At 42.7% G+C, this 11,240-nt stretch overlaps 1 protein-coding gene across 1 annotated transcript in view; it reads right to left on the bottom strand.

The window, feature by feature from the left end:
• The window catches only part of LOC146829761 (nicotinamide N-methyltransferase-like), a 226,801-nt gene extending 215,826 nt beyond the window's left edge, over nt 1–10,975 (bottom strand). The window contains exon 1 of the mRNA XM_085608484.1: nt 10,800–10,975. Coding sequence (XP_085464610.1) covers nt 10,800–10,947 — 148 coding nt within the window. The 5' untranslated portion in view covers nt 10,948–10,975. The remainder of the gene's footprint in view (nt 1–10,799) is intronic.
• Between the last annotated feature and the right edge of the window lie 265 nt (nt 10,976–11,240).

An 11,240-nucleotide genomic window follows, 5' to 3' on the forward strand; every position in this document is an offset into this window, starting at 1 on the left:
TGTGGCAGCATACAATCATGGGCAGTTCTTAGTGGTGTCCAACATACACCAGTTCATGTAAGCCACAAATAAGTTGTACCTAAAATGTAACAAGCATTGGAAATGAAATAGGTCTCACATATGTTTGAGTTAGAGCTATTAGCATTGTAAATGGCAATGTCTTTTATCTATGTGTTATGGAGTGTATGTATATGGGGTGCAGTAGAACAATGTGGGATGGATGGAACTGGCTGTGTAATTGTGTGGCATGGGATTGTGCATTATGAAGTGTAATTATGTGGAATGGCATTTTGTTTTGTGGAGTGGTACCAAGTTGAGTTTAATTATATGGTGGAGTGTTGACTTTTGTGGCATGATGTGGAATTTGGCGGTGTAGTTTGTATGCATGTGGTGTGTTGATTTATGTGGTTTGTTGTTCAATTATGTGGTGTGGAACAGACATGTGAAGAGTTGAATTGTGTTGTGTGGAAGTATGTGGCGCTGAGTCAAATTAAGCTGATTGGAATTATGTGGCCTGGTGTGGAGTGCATTTGTGTGGATTGTGTTCCTGAGCTTAAAAATGACGAGACATAATTACAAAAAAAAGCAGCCTTTTATTGTGCAAACATTTATAAAATCAAAACAGGTAGCTTCCATTAAAATCAATGATCCCTTTTATACTAAAACCATTTTTATTCAGCACTATTTTGGGGTGAAATTGCACAATGGCCACAAGTCTGCCTTAGTCATCCCCAGTGCAATCTACTGAATGCTGTGCAAAGTGGTCACAGTTTTTGTTGCAAGCACTTGAATGTTGGAGAATGGCCAGTGTTGTGTAGCCCTTGACAGCAGTGTTTAATTCTGGTGAAAACTTCACAAGGGGAGAGTCTATGGGGAGTCGGGGGGGGCGGGGGGGGGCGATACGACCGTGTGCTGTGGGTCTATGAAGAGGGCCAAAGGGCTGGCAAGTGCTGACTTACGGCTCCTGAAACCAAACGCCATAAACAAAAATCTTTGAACCCTCTGAGCAAGAAACAAAGTCTTTGCAGAAGATGATGGATTATGTGGCAAATCTATAATCATGCTCAAATTATAAGAAGAGACAGCATCAGAAATAAAGGGCGAGAGCCATTGAATGGTGCGTAGATGGTACCCAGGGACCTCTCCACAGTCCTCACTGCACGAATGTGTTCTGAATTTGGGAATCACAGAAGGAAGTCTTTTGCATCTCGAATTTCTCTTAATCTTTTGCAATGTGCCAGCTAGAAATATGTGTTTGGCTGTGAAGAGATGGGACTCTGCCTTACACAAACTACCCTTTCTCAAGATTGAAGAAGGGAGAAATGTACTCTATGTGATCCCTGCAATCAACCGACGTTAAAAGGAAAGATGCTCGGCAGCTTTGAGATCCAGGGAGAGGAAAGGTAAAATGGAGAATAATGGAACGGAAGCATGTCTGCCTGCAAAAAGGAGTGAACAACATGAATCAAAGATAAAAACAGAGATACAAAAGGAATTAAAAAAACACTAGACAAAACCGAGAACAAAGTAAGGAAGCAGAAAAGCAGAAGGAAAATGAGCGACAGAGGAAAAAAATATAAACTACTGTGGAAAGCCTGAAAACAACTTGGTAAACTCAATCTCAAAAAGGCAGCACTTTGAAGCCTTAATTGTTAAGGACAGGCACCATGTGATCAACTAAAAGGTGTGCTTAGAAGGAGCAGGTGCAATGAAGGTAAAAACAGTACCCCACAGAAACATGGAGAAAACGCTGCGCTGTCTGGATTTTTTTATGATAAAAAGTGACTGATTGTTGAGGACAAAAGTGCAGGAAGTATTGATGCAAAGTGAGAGCGCGAGAATAAGCAAGAGTGGAGGGGGGAGGGGGGGGGGAGGTACTATTGCTTCCATTCTAATCCTGGCTTCATATCACCCCGAATCCCACTTCCCGTATCTCTCAAACACCGGTAGTGCCTGGTTGAGTTTGGAGTGGGAGCAAAGCAGCGCTATACAAAAAGTAATGCAACAGTATGCGAAAATCATCACTTATTTTTATTGCCGAGTTGGTGATGCGCGAGGTAAGTGGTTTTATTTACTTTTTGTCTTACTTTCCCTATCCCGTCATCTGTCAAATTCCCCACCCCCACCCTGTGCCATTGCCCCACTGTTGTCACCTGTGCCAGCCGTGCTTGCTACTGTGTGTACTAAAAATGCGAACGGGGGTGAGTGCACGTCAAAGACTGTCGTACACTGCACTCTAATTGGCTTTCGGGTCATTATGTTTCCCCGGATCCACCACAGTGGGCGTGATAGGAGCCCTGACCGCAGCAGGCTCTGCCTTTAGGACGGATCGTCTGTCAGTCAGATTTTCTTGTTTTGTGTTGAAATTTAGTCACATAACGGCCTACAGAAAGCATAAAAGGTGCACGGAAAACATTCCGTCCTTTGCAGATTGGCCGAGCAGTTCACTCACCCAAAATATCTGAGCCAACATCATAATATTGGGGTTTTTAACTCCAGCAATCAACCACACTTGAGATGAGCGAGTCCCAATAAAACTGATCATAACAACTCCTGATCTAAATACAATAACGATCCCTTTGGCTTTACAATTTCCATTATAACACAGTGGCCACTTTTTGTTTCCTAAACAACGTTGGCACCTTGATTTACTGTATATTGAGTTCATTTTCTCTATCATACCCATCCGGGTGATATTTTGTGTCATGATCTAGAGTATAATGCAGTTCCCAATGCAGAGTAGCTGCTCCTCGTGAAATGTTTACAGAAAGGTGTGTGTCGGGGAGGTTGACCGTTTCACACAGGACCAGAATAACAATGAGGGAGATCTATAATAAGATCAGCCACCCAGCATGCTGCCTATTCTGGTTCCGGTCCTCGGCTTTAGCCCCCACCTTACTGACAGGATAGGGACTTCCCATTCAAGTAATCTCACTCACAGTGGGGGGGGTCATTTTTGCCCTGAAGAAAGTCCTGGACCTTTGCGGCCACTTCGGACTGAAACATGTCCGCACTAGGGTCTTAGGACCGTAACACTCCAACAAAGACCCATTTTTAAATAGTTTTAATTACCCAGACAGACCCAAGAATAAAGGGAAACCGGGGATCTGCCTGAGGTATTTTATTTAAAACCCCCTCTGCCTTTGGTATATTAAAAGAGCTCCCAATACTGTGGTTGAGCCCACCCTGACTTTTAGGGGTCGGGGTGACCCGATGATGAAGCATGACACCACTAGGGTGTGTGAGGGTAATTTAAAGAAAAACAGTTTTTTCCCACAATCATGGTTGGGTTAGGTACAACCTTTCACTAGAGAGTCTCCATAATTTCCTCTTCCCCTCATTTCCTCTGGCCTCTATTTACGGGTTCACCAGTACCACCAACCACTGAGTGGTCAATTGGAGTATTTTTTGTATAGTCCTGAATGCCATATCACATCATGACCCCAGTGACCTCCAACTACAGACTCAGTGCCCACCAAACACTTCAGCTTCCATCGTCACGCTCCATTGCTGTCTCTACCTCAGGAGACATGCAGAGAGGTTGGTGAGAATGTCATGAACACAGTGACATTTACACCTCTCGTTTTTATAAGCTTGCCTGCACGCTCTTCTATCCCCTTCTATTAGACAGTGTGGAGTTTTAGACACGTACAGAGTGTCAGCATCCTATCTAGCCTGATATATTTCACTATTTAAATGATGGTCACTGCCTTGTTAAATGGATGCTTCCGTCAGTGAACTGAGATGATGCATTCCTCACCATACTTATCTTATCTAATTGGGACCCTAGAGTTGCCATGCTTATAAACAGAAGCTAAAAATCTGGTACTATAAAAGCCTCATAATATGCCCATTGCTTGGACAGTCTCACAACATAACTATCAGGCCAGAGGCCATGACATGTGTTGAAAGCCAGCCCAATTATGGGTTGCTCCATGCTCAAAGAGCAGCACTGATAAGTGTTCTTCAGGTCGGCATTGCCTATCACTCCAAGCAAGGGCTGCAATAGACAGTAGCTAAACGGCATCATTTTCTGAGAAATATATGCTGAGCACCTCATCAATCCATCTTGATCTATAGACTTGCTATTTTCTGCTTCTGCATAATTTTAATATAGTGCTTAGGAGTAGCTATAGGGTGTTAGGATGCTACAACTTTACTAACCATGCTAGGAATATCCATATTGTATGCACTGGCCATGACATTAACTGCTGCATTTATTTTCCCATTCTTTGTTGTCAGACCAACACCCAATCTGACATACCATGCACACGACCTCTGCATCATCCTCAACAGCCAACTGACCATGAAGCAACAAATCAATGCAGTCGCCTCCTCCTGCTACCAAAACCTTCACATGATCCACAGAATCTACAGATGGATCTCAATCAACACCAGAAAGACCGTCACACAGCTCCTTGTCACATTTGCCTCAGGGAGCTTCACCCAACTCCTCAGAAGTTGCCATACTATACAGAACGCAGCAGCCAGACTCACCCTGGACCTCTCCAAATGGACACACATCACTCAATACCTTGGAAACCTCCACTGGCTCTCCATCCAGAAGAGATGTCAATTAAAGATCCCCACACACAGCTACAAAGCTCTTCAAACCCAAGGTCCATCCTACGTCAACCAACTTCTGGCCTTCTGCCATCGGGGTACCTCACTCGCCCTCACACATACTCTTCACACTCTACACAGTTGTGGGCGGGTGCTACTCCTCCCACATTGTCAGCTCAAAAACCTGGAATGACCTGGCCCTCCACTTCTGAACAGCACCCTCCCTGGTTGACTTCAGAAATAATTTCAAGACCTGACTTTATGATGAAGATACGACACCTTGAGTGCCCAGATTCACTTAGGGTTGACAGTGCTGCGCTTTACAAATGCTGATTGATTGATTAACCATTCACATTTTATGCTCTTGACTTGGGTTTAAATAACACATTTTAAAGCACCATCTTCCATCTCTTGGTGCTATTTTAAATGTGTTATTTATTCATGAAAGAGGGTTTGAAATTTCACTGTGTGCCTTAATAATCCAGAGGGACTGATTACGACCAGAAAACACCATCCACAGAGCAATGCTTAGTGACAGGTGTAGGAGTCTTAGTCCAACTAGATTTCTAATTGATGTAGGTGCTTTGAACTAACTCCTTGCACCATAGGGTTAGAAGCCTACACCTGCAGCTCTATGGAGACCCCCCAAATCATGACAAGAGGAGGACAGGATCAGCAACCAGCAGGACTATAAAATGTCAAAGTTCAAAGAAGAAAGGATAGCTTTGGCATACTGTATCATGTGATAATATTGTTTTCCAAGACATCTTCTACAAAAATTACTTTTTAAAATCATCATCTTTTCCAAACATATTGTTTTCCCATAGCATCTTAGACTAATTTAGTCACTGCATCCTACTGCATTATAATCTAACAGCTTGATTTAGATATCGGTGGACAGGTTACAGGGATAGATTTCCAGTCGGCTACAATCTAAATCCTATGGGATATTTTGGGATTTATATTTCATTGGAAGAATAATCTGTCGCTGTTGTGACTGCGTATTCCGTCCGCCGATATCTAAATCAGGCACTAAATGTACCTTATAAACAGTAAATCTATGTTTAGCACATTTTTAAAAAGCAAATTATATTAACTTTCACTTGAGAACATTTTGGAACTAAGATATACATGGTATTTGTAAGTTGTTTTGAAGATGGTACTTCACAGAACAGAAGTCTGACTCTGAATTATTTCCTGTGATTCACATTGCTGATTTTGTTTGCGGGATATGAAGTTTCCCGAGACAAAGAATAAAGTTAAATATAGCATTTTGACATTCCTAGAGTGCTGGTAAAAAAATGTTTTAGATGACAGCACTGTTCTTTAAAACCGCACACCAGACAAGCTCACCCTTGCCCACCCAGCCTTGATGCATGCTTCAACTGAGAAATCCTCCCAGTGTACAAAAATGAACATTGTGAAGGCACAGTGGTTGCTGTGTGTATTTTATGATCGGCGGGCTTATGTTTTTAACTACATTACCGTATTGTATTGTACTGTAAAATTGTATACTTTTATGATGATTTTATTATCGAATAAAGTACCTATCACATCACATTGTAAAGGCAGAGCCCCGTCAGCAGAATGTTACCCTGTCAACATGCAGTTTATTTTATTTCTTTATATATGGCTTGTTAAACCTCCCAATACTGTCAATGTACTTCAAAAGAAAATGACATTTCTGAACGTGCTTTTAATTTCCTTACATTGCACTTTGCATTTAACATGTGGTTTATGATACACCTTGCAGCATAAACCACATTTTAAATATTAGTGCATTACTCCCAACAAAATACACTTTTCTCAAGACATTGACAGACATATTTCCAGTAAACTTAAGATATATGAAAAATAAATAATGGGTAAAATGTGTTCGGCCTCGAAGTTTATTTATATCAACAGAACCCCTGAATGTATATATAGTGTCTGTGTATGTGGGTAGGTGTGTGATTGGCTGTGTCAGCTTATGAGTGAGTGTGTGAGTGTTTTGTGGGTCTTTAATTGAGTGTGTGAGTGGATGTATGGGCGTGTGAGTGGTTGTCTGGGTGAGTAAGTGGTGTGTGAATGTGTGAATAGGTGTCTGAGTGGGTGTCTGAGTGGGTATGTGAGTGGTTGTGTGGGTCTGTGAGTATAACCTGGCCCACAATTTGCAATAACGTGAACAGTCCTCTAATCCCTCGTTAATTCATTTAGAGCTATTCTTCCCCACCTTAATCAATCACTTCTATGATGATATATGATCCTTTAGTCAGCATAGAAGGCAGGTGGCTACCAAAGGCAGATCACCTATTTCATATAATAATGAAATTGAAGCAAATGCAGTTTATTTTTATTTCTTTATATATCTCTTGTTAAAACTCCCTAAACTGTCAATGTACTACAAAATAAAATCACATTTCTGAATGAGGTTTTAATTTCCTTACCATGTGCTTTTCGTTTAAAATGTGTTTTTTAATATGCCTTGTAGCATAAAACGCATTTTAAATATTAGTGCATTATCCCCAACAAAGCTCATATTTCTGAAGACATTGACAGACATACTTGTAGTCACCTTAAGATACATGAAAAATAAATAATGAGTTAAATGTGTTCAGCCTGAAAGTTTATTAATGTCAACAGAACTCCTGAATGAGTTTAAATAATGTGCATATATTTGTATGTGTATGTTTGTGTGTGAACATGTGTGGAGCGGGTGTGTGAGTGGTTGTGTGGGTGTGTAAGTGGTGTGTGAGTGTGTGAATGAGTGTGCAAGTCGGTGTCTGAGTAGGTGTGTGAGTGGTTGAGTTGGTCTATGAGTTTAACCTGGCCCGCATTTTACAATAATGTGAACAGTCCTCTAATCCATCTATAATTTGTTTAGAACCATCCTTGACTAACCCTAATCAATCACTTCCAAGATGATAAATGATCCTATAATCAGCATAGAAGGCAGGTGGCTTCCAAAGGCAGATCATTTATTTCATATAACAATGTCATAAGAAGCTGCAGACATGTGAGGATGTTCCAGGGCTCATTCCCTCAATCTTTCCTTGGTTTCTTTATTATTTTATTTCCAAAACTAATTTTTTGGGTCTCAGAGATTTATTTGTTTCTATTCCTGGAATTTCACACATATTGGAAGGAAAATGCCCGCTGCCAGGGTGCAGACTGCTTGGTGCCAGACAAAATCAGGACTTCATAGTGTTTGCCTCCGCCCTGCGTCAAAGGCTCAGGACAGCAGATCCTGAAGCCGCCTTTAATTGGACAGGGACTTGGAGGGTGTGTGAAAGGGGAAGGTCCTCAGTGATGTATGTGGATCAGACTTAGAGGGTGTGTGAAAGGGAAAGGTCCTCAGTGATGTATGTGGATCAGACTTAGAGGGTGTGTGAAAGGGAAAGGTCCTCAGTGATGTGTGTGGATCAGACTTAGAGGGTGTGTGAAAGGGGAAGGTCCTCAGTGATGTGTGTGGATCAGACTTAGAGGGTGTGTGAAAGGAGAAGGTCATCAGTGATGTATGTGGATCAGACTTAGAGGGTGTGTGAAAGGGAAATGTCCTCAGTGATGTATGTGGATCAGAGTTAGTGGGTGTGTGAAAGGGGAAGATCCTCAGTGATGTATGTGGATCAGACTTAGAGGGTTTGTGAAAGGGGAAGGTCCTCAGTGATGTATGTGGATCAGACTTAGAGGGTGTGAAAGGGGAAGGTCTTCAGTGATGTGTGTGGATCAGACTTAGAGTGTGTGTGAAAGGGGAAGGTCCTCAGTGATGTATGTGTATCAGCCTTAGAGAGTGTGTGAAAGGGGAAGGTCCTCAGTGATGTATGTGGATCAGACTTAGAGGGTGTGTGAAAGAGGAAGGTCCTCAGTGATGTGTGTGGATCAGACTTAGAGGGTGTGTGAAAGGGGAAGGTCCTCAGTGATGTATGTGGATCAGACTTAGAGGGTGTGTGAAAGGGGAAGGTCCTCAGTGATGTTTGTGGATCAGACTTAGAGGGTGTGTGAAAGGGGAAGGTCCTCAGTGATGTATGTGGATCAGACTTAGATGGTGCGTGAAAGAAGAAGGTCGTCAGTGATGTATGTGGATCAGACTTAGAGGGTGTGTGAAAGGGGAAGGTCCTCAGTGATGTGTGTGGATCAGACTTAGAGGGTGTGTGAAAGGGGAAGGTCCTCAGTGATGTATGTGGATCAGACTTAGAGGGTGTGTGAAAGGGGAAGGTCCTCAGTGATGTGTGTGGATCAGACTTAGAGGGTGTGTGAAAGGGGAAGGTCCTCAGTGATGTGTGTGGATCGGACTTAGAGGGTGTGTGAAAGGGGAAGGTACTCAGTGATGTATGTGGATCAGACTTAGAGGGTGTGTGAAAGGGGAAGGTCCTCAGTGATGTGTGTGGATCAGACTTAGAGGGTGTATGAAAGGGGAAGGTCCTCAGTGATGTATGTGGATCAGACTTAGAGGGTGTGTGAAAGGAGAAGGTCATCAGTGATGTATGTGTATCAGACTTAGAGGGTGTGTGAAAGGGAAAGGTCCTCAGTGATGTGTGTGGATCAGACTTAGAGGGTGTGTGAAAGGTGAAGGTCCTCAGTGATGTGTGTGGATCATACTTAGAGGGTGTGTGAAAGGAGAAGGTCATCAGTGATGTATGTGGATCAGACTTAGAGGGTGTGTGAAAGGGAAATGTCCTCAGTGATGTATGTGGATCAGAGTTAGTGGGTGTGTGAAAGGGGAAGATCCTCAGTGATGTATGTGGATCAGACTTAGAGGGTTTGTGAAAGGGGAAGGTCCTCAGTGATGTATGTGGATCAGACTTAGAGGGTGTGTGAAAGGGGAAGGTCCTCAGTGATGTGTGTGGATCAGACTTAGAGTGTGTGTGAAAGGGGAAGGTCCTCAGTGATGTATGTGTATCAGACTTAGAGAGTGTGTGAAAGGGGAAGGTCCTCAGTGATGTATGTGGATCAGACTTAGAGGGTGTGTGAAAGAGGAAGGTCCTCAGTGATGTGTGTGGATCAGACTTAGAGGGTGTGTGAAAGGGGAAGGTCCTCAGTGATGTATGTGGATCAGACTTAGATGGTGTGTGAAAGGAGAAGGTCGTCAGTGATGTATGTGGATCAGACTTAGAGGGTGTGTGAAAGGGGAAGGTCCTCAGTGATGTATGTGGATCAGACTTAGAGGGTGTGTGAAAGGGGAAGGTCCTCAGTGATGTGTGTGGATCAGACTTAGAGGGTGTGTGAAAGGGGAAGGTCCTCAGTGATGTATGTGGATCAGACTTAGATGGTGTGTGAAAGGAGAAGGTTGTCAGTGATGTATGTGGATCAGACTTAGAGGGTGTGTGAAAGGGGAAGGTCCTCAGTGATGTGTGTGGATCATGTAAAGAAACAGCTTCTGTGTTATATATATTTTTTTTGTACTGAATTCATGTATTCAACTGTTACCTGACTCACACTTTTTAAATTTCTATTTCAGGGCCAAGGCATTTTAGAATTTATTTTAGACTTGTACATATTACTTTCTGTGTTTGTAATGCTGTTTTATTACCTTTGCACAATAATTTAATCTATTATTCTTTCTAGTCAAATTGCTGAACATTACAACTAGTCCTAATACTAATAACAGTATGAGCTGATTTACGTTTGTACAGGTAATTTATACCAGAAGTTACTTTACAGGAATTGACAGACTTATGACACTCAAAACAGTGTTAATAACATGCATTTTTATTCTTACACATACTCAAACGTTCCCTGCCATATCTGTGCACAAACCACATGAATACTACTTAACATCAGGTGAGCTGACACCTCATGCAGGCCTGAGCCACGTTTCATTGACCAAGAGGAGGGAGCGCAGGTATTCATTCACCAGGTGTGACAAGTCTCTGACACTTCTTAACCCCTTCAGTGCCCATGACGAGCTGGACTCGTCATGGGCTGCGGTGGCGCTGTGCCCATGACGAGTCCAGCTCGTCATGAACTCCGCCCGCTAATTAAAAGCGCGGCACTGGGCGGGGAAAGGGGCGGGCATGCAAGGGGTTAAACTCAGGACCAGAGGTGGCCAGGCCAGAGCCCCTCGGCTGCCAGGTGTGCACTAACTTGCATCATTACATGACTGGGGCAGAATTAGCAAATGCTTCGGACACAGTGTTTATGTCAGACGATATTATGGAGACCATATACAGTACCACACCCCTGAGTGTATCTGCTGCCAAAGCAATTAAAGAAAATGCATCTGTCTCTGGGTGAGCAGAGACATGAATAGTACATACCTGACGAGAGGAGTTTGATGACATTTGAAAACTCTCCGGTAAAAATATCCTCAAAAAAGCAAGATGTTTGTATGAAATATGCCTCCTTGACCTTTTGTGGATCAGCAAACTTGTCATGTAATTCCTTCAGATTCATGGCAGCAGCCATTTCTCAGGTAGAGCCTTCTCCAACTTTCTGCCTGTGCTACTTGCACTCAGACTATATAGCCATAAATCTAACTTTTAAATGATTCTCAAACAAAGACAACTCTGTTTTCATATCTAGCTAATTTCAGCTTCAACACAAGTTCACTGTTACCTTCAGAGTCAATAGCCTGAGGCTGAACTCATATTTTAGTCTGTGGCTGTTTGCAATTTTTTACTGTTTCCAAGTACAACACTTTAATCCCTGACACCCAGACACACACAGCAGGAACAAATATGCACATTTCCATGAAGGTC

This window comes from Triturus cristatus, chromosome 5_2 (assembly GCF_964204655.1).
Source record: "Triturus cristatus chromosome 5_2, aTriCri1.1, whole genome shotgun sequence".
Taxonomy (NCBI): Eukaryota; Metazoa; Chordata; class Amphibia; order Caudata; family Salamandridae; genus Triturus; species Triturus cristatus.